Below are 17,058 nucleotides of genomic sequence, written 5' to 3'. Positions count from 1 at the left end.
TTCCTCTAAACTATTAAGATAAGGAAGGCCTGCCCCAGGTTATTTACATTTTAAATGTGAATGTTCATGTTTTGCCTTCATTAATTTTTAATTAATTTTAATGAGATGCCATTCTGTACTGGGTTGTGATAGAAAGCTCTAGTATCCACTGTTCTTCTTTTTAAAAAGACCTTTTAAATGAGGTGTCACTTAATGGGTCATTACATTAAAACATTTTGGCCCCTCCCCCCCAAAATTCCATTTTGAGAAAATGGGAAAAGTTGTAACGGTGACTAAAAAGTTCACTTCTATTTCCTAGAAAGGTGTCCAGAGTTCCATCCCTCCATCTTTACCCATAACAAACTAAACTGATATATATATATATATATATATATCCGTATATATTATATATATACATACATATCCTTGATTGTAGAAACTATGGAACAAAAAAATGCTAAGACCAGAACAATCACAATGACTATATAGACTTTTTTATATATTTTTCTTGATTGTGGCATCAAGGCAACTTAACATTATATCATTCACTCCAACTATAAATTTTCACACAACTGCAAAGACTACAAAATTGCATGTGCATCAGCGGGTACTGCTAGTGTTTAGTAAAAAAAACAGCCTTAAAACATTTTATTTTTAAAACCACATAATCTAACAATATTCTAACTTATATTCCATTTATATATATATATATATATATATATATATATTTATTATTTTTGTTGTTATATTTAGAGATAATAAGCTGCACTGCTACTGCAATTAGGAGCTTAGTACCAACCATGTCAGTTTAATATTTGAAAATATAACATGTTTCAAGGTTGCTTTGTTTTATTAAACATCTGTAATATATTTATAGTATGCCTATTTTGTAAATTTAAAATAATTTCATTTATAAAAATATCATATTAATATTATAAATATGAAACGTTCAAGGACGTAGCTAGCAAGGGGGTTTAAGGGGTTCGGACTCTCTCCCCCAAATGTTTAATTTTTCCAATGATTTTTTTAGAAAACCATTATTATTTAAATAATTCAGTATTATTGACATGTACTGCTGAAAGATCGTTCTCAATAAACGGGTCAAGAACTTTTTAGGAACAAAATGGGGCCAATTACTCTCTGTCCACTACGGGAAAATATCAGTTGTCTGGACCCACCCAAAATTCTTTTCCTGGCTACGTTCTTGGAAACTTTGTGAAGAGTGATGTTTGGACGTCTGGATATTTGTATGTTAGATTGTTTGAATGTTTGATCACACAAAATCTAGAGCACAGATTTGACATGTACTGCATAGATATCAGAATAACACATTCCAAAATACTACTTATTATAAAGTACTTATTCCAGAATTTTGTATTTGCATGAACAAAATACAATCTGTCATGTGTGCTACAGTAGTTATGACAGTTGTATTCCTGATCTGTATTATAACTGGTAGTAAAAATGAACTCAAATTATTTAGATTATTTTGAAAACTCGAAATTATTTTTTTACATTCTGGAACAGCGCATGTACAGTAGCCCAAAGGAGCAGATATGGAGGGACTGGGTACTACTGTACAGTAACTCAACAAACCATTCGCTCTGTGACTACTACAATGTCCAGAAAACAAACAAGTGCAGTGACCCAGTGACTACTGACAATAGTATCACCAAGCAATGCACTGAATGTGACTTTTTTGGCAGAAAACCATTGTGGGGGTAGTGGGTTTTACACTAAAGTTACATTCAATGATAACATTATATAGTACTGATTAGGTATATAAAATCTTATATAATTCCTAGACAGAATGCTTTTTGACCGAAATAGATTTCTTAACTGAACTATATCTTCTTGATCACGCACAGCAAGAAGGCAAACTAACTGAGGTGAAGGAAATATAATTCAATCGAACTAGAAGTGCTCATACACATGCAAACCTGAAATAAGAGCCAGTCACAATGTTGCTTTAAAAACGTTTGGATACCAGATCAAAAGTATATATGATTTTTTACAAATTTTTAAGTACATAAATTGTAGTGTAATAATAATCACAAATGACAATGAAAAACTTTACTTCAAAGATATAGTACATTCTTATAGTATTTAATCTATAATATAGATTAAATACTATATTAATCTAATTCAATAGATCAATTAGAAATCTATTAATTTAATTCAATTAGATTAATTTAATTGAAAAGTCAAAATCTAAAAAAAATAAAATTCGGAAAGTATGTTTTATTGACTTAACTGTTCCAACCAGTATACAAGAAACCATAATATGTCCTAACATACTTACAAAATTAAATGTCATTATCATATAGTGTAGACTAACATTTAATTCTTGCGAGTGTTATAAATGTTCATTTAATTGTCTTCTTAATTGTGTAGGGTAAACAAAAAGCAGTAGTGTTATAGTGTATTTGAGTCTTTTTATATTGGCCACATTCACATAGGCAAACATGGTGTTTTTATCATTTCAATATCTGGCCAGCCGGAGATCAGTATGCTGTTGTGATCGTTATCAATATACTACATGAAAACCATGACTGTGACTTGTACCCTGGAGTCCAAATTTTAAAATAATGTAGTTTTCACTATTTTATTTATACAAACTAAATCCATGTTAAATATAGGCTACTGAATCAAAATCGATTAAAATTTCAGGATTATCAATACTATATTTATTTTGCCTAAAGTACCTACCAACTTTTCCACATATGGCTATCCAAGAGGAAACAACATTAATGTATAAGAGTTAAATGGATAGACAAATTTGTGGCATAAAGGTCCATAATTTATGACAAAACAAAAGTTTTGTGTTCCAAATTGTTTAGCATCGTGCTTAATCATCCATTATAAATAACACACTATTTTTCCATATGATTTTAATGGTCTATAGTCTATATAATATTTGGAGAGAGAGAGATGGGAAGACTTTAATAAGCATACTACATACATGATTCGATTGTTATGACAAGATTCAAGATTATTTATTGACCATACACAATACATGCAATGAGTCTCGTCAAATGTAGAATACAATAATAAAAACTATTGTAAGGTGCTAAGGTAATTAGACCAGATAAAAGTATTAAACTATAAATATGGTTGAAATTACATAGCATAAATAAATAATAAGTCACACAACAAGTTAAAAAAGTAATAAATAAAAAATAATACAATCACACAAAGAATTAAAAAGAGCTAGTTTAAACATGCAAGTTATTAAAATTTAATAAAAATTACCCAACAGTAGAATAAATAGGGTTGCTAACCAGAAAGACTTTACTACTGACTGTTTAAACCTATTCTCAGGTAGTTTTCTCGTGCCTACTCGAAGAACATTGTAAAATTTTAGTGCCATGACCTCAAAGTCATGCTTATTACTACAAAGCATAAAACTGTTCACGTGCTTTTTAACATAGATTAAACCATTTAATATGTAGACAGAAATCACAGTGAGCAAACTTAATCTAACAAATAAAGGCTTACAATGATCTCTAGGCTTGACCCCACATATCAATCGAACCTTTTTTTTTACTAATATCCTATTAACAGAGTGGTGGTTACCCCATTGTAGCATTATGCCATAAGATATATGACCTAATATGTGACCATAGTGATAGGGGCAATTTGAGATACACACATGTTAAGTACTCTTAACATGAAGATCTCTTTTGACACACTCCTCACAACACAATTAATGTGACTTCCCCAGCCAAAGTGAGGTTCAAGCGTAATAACTAAGAATTTGACTGGTTCATAATCTACATATTTTCTTAATGACTGAAATTACATCAGGAATGCCCTTGGCCATAAGTGCTTTGTCACCAAACCCCTCAGTTCTGGCAAAAAACATCCTTGAGATAGTACCTAAATTCAAGCTTAGATGCTCAGATCACGTAGGTGCTCTGAGCATCCAAAAATAAAATAACACAAAAAATAGAAATAATAGAATCATACAGAATATTTAGTGAAGAGGAACATATAATTTAACTAAAACAAGGAAACAAAAATGTATCCACATGTAGATGACATGGCCACTACATTTTGTACCTAAAGAAAAGGAATTTAAAATTCCATGTCGAACTAAAAGCTATTTAATTTTTGAATTATTCATTATAACACAATCAAACAACTTGAACAAAGTAACTCCATTGTTCTACATACAAGCTTCCGAGAACAAAACTCAAGAAAATGTGAATACAAAATGACTAACTTAATTGCGACAACAAAACACAAAGAATAACAAGAATAACGTATTTATTTTAAAATGTACTACATAGCAAAATCTCACCAGCTACGAAAAACAGGTAAAAATAATTTAATAACGAGATGCGCAAATGAGATGCACAAATAAAGTGTGTATTGGCAAACAAGATCAAGAGCACAGAGAAAAACTACCATCGTAGAGATAATAGAGAAAATATTGAGGAAGTGGAACAACACCAAGTGGAACAAGACGTGAGCACAGAGGAAAAACCGTCAAGGAAAAACCGTCAATGAAGGTAGAACCTGTTGGAGAAATGTAGGTAAAGAGGAACAAACCAATAACTCTTAAATTATCTTCATATGCAGTTGGTGGTCCTACTCTGACTTCTAAAATTCCTTGTATTTTTTCAGTCTGAATGTTGGTACCCCGATTATCTCCTCCCCCACTCTGATTCTCCCTAGGTCTCCTAGATTGATGGACTATTTGAGATATAACCTAACATTTCAAACGTATCAGTTATTGTGAATTATGAACAAGACTATCTAGGCCTACAAATTCTTTCTGGAAATGAAAACATATCATTTTAAGAAATTGGTAAAAGTGATTTGAGAGATCATTATATCTAATGTAAACTAGAACATAATTTTTAATAAGTTGTCATGTTTTTATTTAAATTTCAAATCATTTGTGAATGAGCGTTTATTAAAGTCTACCCAGAGAGATATCAGGATGGTTAATTACTCTATCCTTACTAAAGTTATGAAGTTGAGGTAGATAGTTATTGTAATTATGTACCTATAGAACTAAAAAGAGGAGAATTGTCAGAGTATTTTATCGTCCATCAATAAGTAAAGGCATTCCAGATGCATACAAAAAAAATTAATTCACCTGCCATCCAATGAGTTTTGATTATAGATTACCTAGCCTACCCTCTATAAAGCTCTCTAATGTAGGTATGCCTACGTGATTAAAGTCAGACAGGATTACTAGGATATTATGTAGCCTGTAGTCACCATCCATTACAATTAACTTAGGCTAACTAATAAATTAGATTAAAAGGTATAATGTAATATACTAATTCTTATACAATTTTAAATCAGCGGTTAAACTTTTAGATTAACCTTACCTTTTCTAAACATTCCTGTCCTTTGGCCTTGGGATCCACTTCTACCTCAATTACAACTGAATTCGGTTGACTAACAAGACACCACATTTTAGCTGCCTCACATGAAACTGATCAAAGATGTCCTTTAAATAATACACTATTAGCCTGTGATATCTACAATAGAGTGTAAACACACTGTTACACTCACATTCATAATACTACACTACTACAGTACTTGTAACACTATTACAGAATTGTAATGTTTTGTTTAGAAACATTTCCTTTCAAGTAGTCTACGAGCGACAGCGAATCGGATTTGGATGGATCCTTGTTTCTGTTTTATGTTGCTTCTGCTAGCAGCTGCTAAAGCAAACTCAAGTCAGCTGATTACAAGGCATTATTGCAAGAATTTGGAAATAGATACCAGCCAACATATAATTACATTTTTGTTATGTAGTATGTTATTTTGTTCTGTTAGTACTTTAATGTAAATACAGTGCTTAAACATGACTTGCACTAAATTAAACGTTATAACTAAACAATGTATATACTGTTATTATAAAAAGTGTTTTATTTTATTAATAGTTCATTAAATGTGTAACCGCAAAATACTATAAATTGTGCTCAGTTGTTATATTTTAAAACCACTGCTTGTAGTAACTGTTCACCCTCTAAACGCCCTAAAGTATTCGTTAGTATCCTAGTATTACTTTAACCCTGTTATGATTCAATAAGATCACAAATATTCACATGATAAACTTTCTCCTTATAATATATATTATGAATATAAAATGATATAGTTTTATGACTAAATTCAATTTTTACAAAGTTAAATTTTGTTCAAAAATTTGTATTTTAAATTTATTGGATACTGTGTAAAATTTATGTTTTAAACAGTTTTAGTATCTATGGATTCAAATATAGTTATGAATGAAACTGAGGTGTAAATGAGTGAATAAAGAATTACAAATTTAAAGTAAGACTTTATTTAATAATTAAAAGTTACAAGTATACATATAGAAACTTGCAATTAGAGTCACTAGATAAAATCATGTATAAATTGTAATGAAACGGTCTTATCTAATAATAACCTATAAATAAAGACGATTCAGTCTATATTTTTGGCTTTGTTCAGTATTATCAGTCATAAGTAATACTTATTGTAAATCAATAACAAAATATAAATGTAAAAGTAAAAGTAGTATTAGAATAAAACACATAATTTCTACATTCTAAAGACCAATATAGTACAATAGTTTAATAATCTACTGTAAAAAACTCAAAAATACATGCATACTTAATAAAATATAATGATGACATTATTTGTTTATCTTTAGTCAACTTCTTCTACAGTTGGACCTCCATGCATGTTGTTGAATCCTTGGGCACCACCCTGCATATTGTTAAACCCTTGTGGACCACCGTGCATATTGTTGGATCCTTGTTGTCCAGCTCCATGCAGCTTGGACATAATGGGCGAGCAGGTAAGAGTTAGCTCTCTCAGCTTCTCTTCATATTCCTCCTTGTCTGCCAAGGTGTTGCTGTCAAGCCACTTGAGTATCTGTTCACACTCTCCTCGTACTCTAGCCTTGTCAGAATCATTTAGCTTGTCACCTGCTTCATCCACCGCAGCTCTCACATTGAACATGTAACTCTCTAGTTTGTTGCGTGTGGCAATCCTCTCTCTTTGCTTTTCGTCTTCTTCCTTGTACTGCTCTGCTTCATTTACCATCCGATCAATCTCCTCCTTAGACAAACGGCCTTTATTATTCTGAATAGTAATGTTCTTGGATCTTCCAGAGCTGTTGTCTGTAGCGGTAACATTCAAGATACCATTGGCATCCAAGTTGAAGGTGACATCTATCTTAGGTATTCCTCGAGGAGCTGGTGGGATTCCAGTGAGGTCAAATGTGCCAAGGAGATTATTGTCCTTTGTCATAGCTCTCTCACCCTCGAACACTTGAATGGTTACGGCTGGTTGGTTGTCGGCGTATGTTGTGAATGTCTGAGACTGCTTGCAAGGAATTCTTGAATTGCGCTCTATTATTTTAGACATAACACCACCAGCAGTCTCAATGCCAAGGGATAGAGGAGCGACATCCACAAGAAGGACATCTTGGATGGCTGTGCTAGTGTCACCACTCAAGATAGCTGCTTGCACTGCAGCTCCGTAAGCTACAGCTTCATCTGGGTTGATGGAGAGGTTAAGAGTCTTTCCGGAGAAGAAGTTCTGAAGAAGGCTTTGGATTTTTGGGATCCTTGTAGAACCGCCTACCAAGACGACATCATGGATTGAGGATTTGTCTAGTTTTGCATCGTTGAGAGCCTTCTCCACTGGATGAAGAGTGCTACGGAACAAATCTGAACAGAGTTCTTCGAAGCGTGCTCGAGAGACTTTGGTGTAAAAATCAATTCCGTCATGCAGGGCATCAATTTCAATACCAGCTTCAGTGCTTGAAGACAAAGTTCTCTTAGCTCGTTCGGCTGCTGTTCGTAGTCTGCGCAGGGCTCTTGGGTTAGTCTTCAAGTCCTTGCGAAACTTTCTCTTGAATTCATCTGCTAAATGATTGACAAGACGATTATCAAAGTCTTCTCCCCCCAAGTGTGTATCTCCAGCAGTAGATTTTACTTCAAAAAGAGAACCTTCACTAATATTTAGAATAGACACATCAAAAGTTCCTCCACCAAGATCAAAAATCAACACATTCTTTTCTCCCTGGAGATTTTTATCTAGACCATAAGCCAAAGCAGCTGCTGTAGGCTCATTGATGATCCTGAGCACATTCAGGCCGGCGATAACTCCAGCGTCTTTAGTAGCCTGCCTTTGAGAATCGTTGAAGTAAGCTGGAACAGTAATGACAGCATCTCTCACTGGACTCCCAATATAGGCCTCTGCGATTTCTTTCATCTTTGTCAATACCATTGAGCTAATCTCTTCAGGTGCAAAAGTCTTAGTTTCACCCTTAAATTCCACTTGAATTTTAGGTTTTCCATGATCGTTGACTACTTTAAAAGGCCAATGTTTCATGTCATCTTGAATTTTCGGATCATCATATTTTCTTCCAATAAGTCTCTTAGCGTCAAAAACAGTGTTCTGAGGATTCATAGCTACTTGGCCCTTTGCGCCGTCGCCTATGAGACGCTCCGTGTCTGTAAACGCTACATAACTCGGGGTCGTCCTATTACCTTGTTCGTTGGCAATAATTTCCACTTTCCCGTGCTGCCAAAATCCGACACAAGAGTAAGTTGTTCCCAGGTCGATTCCAATAGCAGGAGTCTTTACTGGCATCTTGACGAACTGTTTTAAATTTGATATAAAGCTATAACACAAATAATAATATCGATGAAATAGTTAAACATGCACTGTAATAAATGCACGATTAATTACTAACACTTTGACAATTGTAACAAGCACTAAAACTCTTAACAGAATTGCGCAACTTGTCACTGAAGCAACTAACGCACCGCTATATTATAATCTCACTCGCTTGATTCAAACTGAGCTCAAGGACGTGCCTCTAGGTTTATATACAACAGCTGATTCATTCTCGATGTTTCTCCACTGTTCTAGTAAAACGATTCCAGAACAGTACCGAACATTCTCATTGGACGGCGGCGATCCAGATGCTTCTTGTGATTGGTCAAACAGTCATTGTTTGTAGAGCGCTTCAAAGGGCGTTGCACGGCGCCAAATTTAAATATCGACCAACAATACCAGCACTACATGTTAAGTTATATTTACGTAGGTTTTTAGTAGATTTATTGCTAAGACTACTTTAACTTAAAAACTTCATTGACTCAGAGTACTGGTATATAATTCGATAATTAATTTTACACTATAATGATGTGATATTAATGCTACAAATAAGCCCAGGAATGTAGTAAAGTATTAGTTTTATTAATGTCATACATTTTATTTGAATAAGTAAGACTTTCAAGAAAACATGATAACACTATTGTTACATTTTAAACCACAAAACCTAGTTTTAGTTCATAACAAATGTTGCATCATGTGATAAATTCATTTCAATTTGAATAATATGACCCTAGGCTGTTTAAGATTCTGTGTACCAAATTTAATATTTTTATTTTTATCATCAAGCAAAGTAAAACCAAATCATCAAATTGATATGATATTATTTTGTATGCTAATAATTAATCCTGTTATAAAAATATTGTGGTTAAAACCAACCAAATTGCATGGACTTAGTTATAATTTTAAAAAAAAACATTGATAATGTATTGTCTAATTTAATTGTAATAAAATTAGATTATCTAAACTTAACTCACTGATATTATAAAACGTACTGTATTGAGTTTGTACAAGTAATGAACCAATGCTTAAATTGCAAATAGATAAATTAATATGAGGAGAATTAGGCTGTGAGTCTGCATGAATTCTTAAATGGTGTATTGAAGTTTATCAATTATTTAGAAAGAATGGCATGAACCCTTGCGATTTATCAGTTGATCTTGTTGGTGTGGGTCTCTAAAACTGTAACCACTCTTTCTGTGGAGTGCTAATAGCCCAGTTAGAACATCCTTTACTCCCTAAAGAAAGTACCTTTGTACAAAATACAATACATCTGTTTTAATAATAGTCATGGTAAGAAAAACATGAGCATTTTACAACTTAAAAATATGTTTAAATTTAGAGTTTTTCATTTCTATATCCTATATCATTATTTGAACATCTTTCCATGTAGTATAGCTAGATTTATTTCAGATTTTCATAATCAATGCACATCCTGATTAGCAGTATCGACAAGTGTTCTAATTAGAAAAAGTAAAGTGCTAGTACAGGAAAATATTTCCCATAAAAAACACCTCAGGTATATACGAAACAGATTAAACTAAACTTTTAGGACCTAGTAAAATTTAACCTTCACAAAATATTCTAGCGTGAAATACAGGACCCAAAATGAGAGTGTTACCTTTTTTTAAGGCCATATATCTAAAACTGAGTAGGTGGTGATAAAACATTTCACTTTGATGTGTATGTTGCAATTTAATCTTTTAATGATAGGTATGTTGTGAAGTGTGAAGCCATGAACAGAAACTCTATAGAATAAATGAAACAGTTAGGAAAAACTATGTAAATTTTGTAGAAGGCCATTCTGAAGATTCCAACTAAGGATCAGAATTATTTTAAGATAGGCCTACTTAAATTTACACACACAAGCAAAGCCTCTGTTACAAAAATTACCTGTTTGTCATGTCTCCTTGTGACTCTCTGAAATTTATTCTAATGTTTATAATTCAGTGCTTATCCACACATTTCTCAGTAGTAAAATTAGAGTAAAATTTTTACCTAATATGTAACTTAATAGGTTTGACAACTTCACATGAAGGTTCACTTCTGGCTAATTTATACTTGCCACTCTGCCAATAGATTCTGTATTCTGGGTATAGCAAAAACCATTGAGTAACATAATCACATTTGGGCAACCCAATGGATGTCTAAGAGCGGCACATCACTAATTGCAAATATTGAATTATTGAAGCAAAAGGGATAATCGATAGGTCTAGTTTTTTCGCTAACTTAATACCTAATATAGTAACATCTTACTATAACCTAATTTACTGCTGAAAACAAAAATTGTACTACAGAGGGTGGCCAAATAATTAGACTAGAACTAGTTTTCGGGGAAAATTATTTTATTAAATCGTTTTTAAATATCTGTGTACATCAAATTGTATGACTAATCATTTATGCGTATGCCCTTGTTCTTTATCAATATTTCAAAACTCTTTGGCATGCTATGGGCCAATTTTTCACAGTTCTCTTTGATTTCTTCATTGTGGTGCCACACTTTATTTAATAAAAATTTCACGAGCCCTTGACGTGTGGTTACCATCTTCTTTAGCATTCTTTGCTTGACAACTGACCACAAATTATCAATTGGATTCATGTCAGGGCTGTTACCTGGTCAAGGGAGCACACTGATGTCTGATTCACTAAGAAATCTTGTTACTGTCATGGCTTTATGGCATGGAGCACCATCATACTTAAAAATTAACTCCCCATTTTGGAAACCAATCTTGAGTCTGTGGAATTAGTCTCCTTTGCAGCACATAAATATTTATGACTTACTTTTTCCCAATAATCTGTTGTCCAATGGTCTAAGCCTTTAACCCACTCTAATCGCTTCTTTGCCATGGTAGACGTGATCTTTCGCTTTTTCCTTGATCTGCGAGCGTTGAGTCCTTCTGTGTTTAACAATCTTCTCACACTTCTAGGTGAAATATTGGCTCCATACTCGTTTATCTGGTCAGCCATTTGTTTGTGGTATGTCTCCTGTTTGTTTTAACAATATTCTTTAGTTTCCTGAGCAATCTATCATCCCTTTTGGACTTGCAGCCCCATTTTCCAACTTGATGTGACTGATTACTTAGGTTTTAATCACAGGTTAACTTGATCCTACTTACTGATTTTTTAGAAATACCCAACCTTTACGCTAGTTCAGTCTGTGAATAACACCTTTCTTTCAAAAGAATCTTTACTGAAGCTGTTTTCCTAGGAGATAAATCACAATTTTTTTCCCATGACCGTTAAAAAGTGGCCTCACTCTTGAAGTATTCTTAAAATATTAAAAGCCAAAAAACCACACAAACTTTGACGGTTTTACGACCTTGAATCCACTACTAACACTGTAACCAGCTCATATCACAAGGAAACCCCACTAAAAACAAGAATAACCAATATTAGATACATACAGAAGTTAGGTTTATGTTCAGTTGAAATTGCCTAAAAATCATCAGCTGATTTAAGTGCTACCAACTGGCTATGACATTAACTTCAATACCTCAAATAGAAATAAAAAGTTCTAACATAATGTAACGAATGCAAATATATGAAAAATAACAATATACTCCAGGATTATAAAGCATAGTTAAAAATAGCAAAGATAACTTAAAATGTAGTAAATTTGAATGTCTAGTCTAATAATGTGGCCACCCTCTGTACTTCAAAAGATTGTAATTTTAAAATGCTACATAATCCTAATAATATTATAAATACAAGAGTGAATTTTTTCCCACAGATAAACTATTTAACCAGTTGTACTGAAATTTTATTAACCATATGTTTAATAAATTTAACCACTATTTTCAGTTTGTTCAATTTGCTCACTTGCTAAATGTTACAAAAACCAATGACAGAACAAAATTCTTGAGTCATAAAAACTAGGCTTGTATCAAACTTTATGACGATGATAAATAACTGATATTTATGAAATTGGGATTAAAAAAAGTAAATGTTTTAATATTCCTTCCAAATTAGAAGAAATATTTGTTTCATGTGTGGATGTCATCTCAAAATATCAAACTGAAGATGCATTATTTGGATGGTTTTGTATAACACATGACTGTAATAATTGGTTGATATACTTGTAACACTTTTGAGTATTTAGAAAATTATCATTTTGAAACCTTATGAGATGAAAAACATCAAAGGAAAATACATTTTCTTGTGAAAACAAGAACTTGCAAAACGATAACAATCAATCAGAAAGTATGTTTGTGTAGCCTACACATAAATTTATAACAATTTTTATAGTTATAAAATTTTGTTTGGCCAATGTTAATTTTTATTTAAATTGTGAATCCAAGACAACAAATTTTGAAAAAATTAAACAGCACCATCCTGAAACCTTTTATCAGAAATCAGTATTTCTGCAATTTTACTGTACAATACATTTAATTGCATTAGTCATGTAACCAATGTAAACATATATTATTGTAAATGACCTGATTATTCTAAAACATGCTCTGATGATTCCTAATAACTGACTTATAATCATTCCTCTATTACTTTTTCAAAATTTGAATGGCCTTCTTGTTGAAACCTCGATAAATAAAACAAAAATTGTTAGAATAAATGTTGCTAAACATTACCTAATATTTTTAGAAACATATTGTGTCTATGTTAATAATTGTTGAGTTAACATTTGTACACCAGTTAGAATGTATGCCAAATTTAAACTTTTTAATAATTAAGACTATGAATATTGAGTTTAGTTACAGTTCACTTTCCTCTTAGTGCAGTGTCTGTTATCTGACGCTGTCACAGACTTGACTCCTAGAATCTGGAGAGAGATCCGTTCATCTGAAATGATCCAAAAAAGGTCGATGACCAAGAAACTCATCTAAGCTACATGCAACCTAAGCACAGGCACACACAAAATGTTTTCAGATTGTTGTGTATATGTTCTTTTGGCCATGGAATGTAAGAGAGATATTCCATTATAAAGCTGATTGAAATAGGTAATTTTCATTAAATGTGCCATTAACATGACAGTTTTTACTATTAGATTATAGAAGAGTAAACATTCAAGTCAAATTCCAACACTATAACAAGTAGATGTAAAAACTAAGCGTGATTACGTTATTTTATTAACAACTAGCTGACCCAGTGAACTTTGTTCCGCCTTAAAGGCAATATTACATGATCACATTTTGTACTTTTTAAATTAGGATAATTGTAAATAAAAAAATATAATTATTCAATGATTCTTTATTTGCCATTTATTGTAGCACCTTGTGATAAACCATTTTTTGTTTTTTTTATTAGGCGCAAAAAAAATAACGCGGAAGGTCTTCCGACCTGTGAACATGCCACATATAATGGGACCATGGGAAAAACATGGATGTTTCGAGATTAAGACCACAAACTTTTAACGATTGGCCTTGTAACTTATTTACAGTCATGGCGAATGCAAGACGGATCAGAAATTGAAGTCGTTTTAAATTGAAATGGCATGTCGGTTGGGATCATCGGGATACTCGGAATGACAACTTCCTCACCTTTGAATTTTTCCTTTGAGTATTGTGGCGTAAATAAAAATTGTTCATCAATTTACTTACCACCAAATGTGTTCCGTTGCACAGTTTTGGCTGGTTTTAAGTTTTTAAGCATGATTACAACAACCAAACTTTAGTTGTAAATTGTGCTGTGGTAAGCCAGGTACATCCAAGGAGTTTAAAAATTCAATTGGAATAGTTGGTGGCATCACCTTCATTTGCTACACAGTCAATAGATTTGATAGAATGCAGTGTACCAATGATCTCATTCTGAATTATGTAGTTTAAGTCATCTACATCTTTATTCTTAGCTACCAAAATTGCTCGCTCACTCAACCATTCATTATTTTTGAGGTTAGTAATGATGTTTGGGAATACTTTGTTAATGAGTTCGTCTTTCGATGAGACAAAGTTATAGAAATTCGGAGGAAATGAAATCAATCCGCTCGATTCGTCGACAGGTACTCGACGATTACCGATAGTCAGCAATTGCTCAGAGAAATCTTCAGCAGATGTATCGTTCAACAATGCAACTCTCATGTTTGTTGTCAGCTGAAGTTTCTTAACATAGATTCGATGATTTGACGCAAGCGTTTATCTCGTCGGCAGCAGTCGATCTGGGGAATTACTGGCAATGTTTGGCGGAAATCGCCAGGCAGTAAAAATCATTGAGCCTCCAAAACATCTCGAGTCATTACGTAGATTTTGCAATGTTCGGTAGAGTGCTTCCAATGCACGTTTATACGCGATTGTGCATTCGTCCCAGATGATGATCTTCGATTTCTGATAAAACTTTGGCCATAGCGGAGTGCCATATTGCATGTTGGTTTTTTCAATATATTCCAGATTTAACGGCAATTTTAATGCAGAATGTGTCGTAACGACATCCTTTTAGTAATGTGGCTGCTATTCCAGAAGAAGCAACTGCAACCGCAGTGTTGGATCTTGCACGAACAGTGGCTAAAATTACTGACATGAGGAATGTCTTACCAGTTCCACCAGGGGCATCCAGGAAATAGAAAACCACCATTTCCATCATCAGTTGCCTTCATTAATGTATCATAAACTTCCATTTGTTGGGGATTCATCAGGGGTACATTCGTTTGAACTTCTAAATCTAATTCCTGGTGATCATATTTACGTTTCCGTTCCAATTCTCGATTAAAATGCGTCATTCATTTCACAATTTGGCACTGGCATTCCTAACCTGACTAATAAACTACCGCATATGAGATAGCACATGTCTTCCAATCAAAAGCAAGGCCCTATTATGTATCTCCTAATTCATTTCAAGATTGGGATTTCTTGAATTGACACGAATTTGATGTAAAAATATCTTCTGCCATATTATCCTTGTATTTGTGCCATAGAATTAGATGGGTTCGATGGAAAGCATGTCGAAATGATGATAGCAAATAATGTAATCTGACTTGGAGATGCAGAGATAATTGCTTTCAATTGTAAAAAAATTAAAATTTGAATTGTATTATCTGGATAGTAAAGTCTATGTTTAACAGTGATTGCAGAAACAGTTGAAACAAAATTTGCTGTTTCTCTTAAGCTCTTAGCTATGCTATGCTTTCAAACTATAAGTGTAAAGAAATGTAAAATAGTAATTAAATGATAATAAACATATGTTTCTTTTGTCGCATTATACATGTTTACAAAGAACAGCTGATTAAATTTTGAAAAGGCTCTCTTTCACTTAATAAACATATGTTTGCTGCAATGCATTTCTTTACGGGTATTTCTGTAACTTTTAGAGACCAGTGGGGCGGAATCCTGAATCGGGAACGGGATAAAAAGTATCCCTATGTTCTTATCCCAGTTCTTAGCTACCTCCCTACCAATTTTCAGCCAACATCGGATCAGGCGTTCTTGACTTATAAAATAGTGTAACTAACACGACTTTCTTTTATATATATAGATAACATAAACTTCTATATCCATAATACTATAAGGCGATTTTTTTTTTAATTCCTCCATTATTCATGCACTTATTTTAATGATTAAGATGTCGGATAATTGGCTTGATTTGTACAAAAGTTTGCACAAAAAGTTGTGTAAAAGGGTTTTCAGTTTTCTTTATTACCACGCTACCTTCAAGGTTTGTTTTTCCCTGTAAAAATAATAAGGGGATCCACTTTTATTCTAAAACTTTTCTTCTTTATTACACACAAGTAATCAACAACCACAGTTAACTAAACATATTAAGTAGACTGTGGAAATAACCACTAGTAGTGTTTTCAACCTCTAAATTTCGAAGTGCTGCTTCTGAAGTCTTTACAATTTGAAGACTGATGGCTGTTTACAATACAGTGCAAATGTACTCAACAGGCACGTTGCCACATGAAAGCACCATTTCTTTTGTTTAATCGACATTGGGACTCGGCGTCAGTCAACCAATACGTTAGCTACTTGTGCTGTGTTGCTGAGTTACAGTACAAAGATATTAAGTGTGTGTGTGTGTACGTTACTACAGTGTATACTAAAATGACTTCTAAACGGGGAGCTTATAAATCTTTGACTGTCGAGGAAAAGGTTAAAGTTATAGATTCTGTGAAAAGTGGCAATAAGAAGAAAAGGGGCCAAAGAATACAGCATACCAAGCAGCACCTTATTCACCATTCTAAAACACGAGGAAGAGCTATGGCAACAACCGACTGAAGGTAAATTAGATCATGTATGCCAGACAAGACTTTAGCATTCAAGAGTGAAAAATGTCATGGAAGGAAACATAGCAAAGAACGTTTGACTCTGTTATTAGCAACAAACAAGTTAGGGACAGAAAAGCTCAAACCTGTGATGTTTGATGTTATTTCTGCCATTGATGACAAAACATCCACTTCAATCAATTTAATTCAATCAATGTAAATGGTTGACAAGTCAGGGAAGACTGTTAACACAGAAAACTATTGATAACTGTTTCAAAACCGTGGATTTGTAAAGCCCT

At 33.1% G+C, this 17,058-nt stretch overlaps 2 protein-coding genes across 2 annotated transcripts in view; both read right to left on the bottom strand.

Moving 5' to 3' along the window:
* Positions 1-5,638, bottom strand: part of LOC124367903 (E3 ubiquitin-protein ligase MYLIP) — a 46,970-nt gene extending 41,332 nt beyond the window's left edge. The window contains exon 1 of the mRNA XM_046825103.1: positions 5,325-5,638. Within this exon, the coding sequence (XP_046681059.1) occupies positions 5,325-5,411 (87 nt within the window). The 5' untranslated portion in view covers positions 5,412-5,638. The remainder of the gene's footprint in view (positions 1-5,324) is intronic.
* A 635-nt stretch (positions 5,639-6,273) lies between these two features.
* LOC124367893 (heat shock protein 68-like) lies at positions 6,274-8,785 on the bottom strand. Its single transcript, XM_046825092.1, has one exon. It carries the CDS (start codon positions 8,590-8,592, stop codon positions 6,637-6,639), a length of 1,956 nt encoding a protein of 651 aa, XP_046681048.1. The 5' UTR covers positions 8,593-8,785; the 3' UTR covers positions 6,274-6,636.
* Positions 8,786-17,058: the final 8,273 nt, after the last annotated feature.

This window comes from Homalodisca vitripennis, chromosome 1 (genome assembly GCF_021130785.1).
Source record: "Homalodisca vitripennis isolate AUS2020 chromosome 1, UT_GWSS_2.1, whole genome shotgun sequence".
In the NCBI taxonomy this organism is placed as follows: Eukaryota; Metazoa; Arthropoda; class Insecta; order Hemiptera; family Cicadellidae; genus Homalodisca; species Homalodisca vitripennis.
Note: the sequence above shows the minus strand (reverse complement) of the source record. Positions and strands in the feature narration are given on the sequence as shown.

What these genes read in the sequence shown, in the direction of transcription:
- LOC124367893 (XM_046825092.1), bottom strand. Translation starts at nt 8,592, where the DNA reads ATGCCAGTAAAGACTCCTGCTATTGGAATCGACCTGGGAACAACTTAC.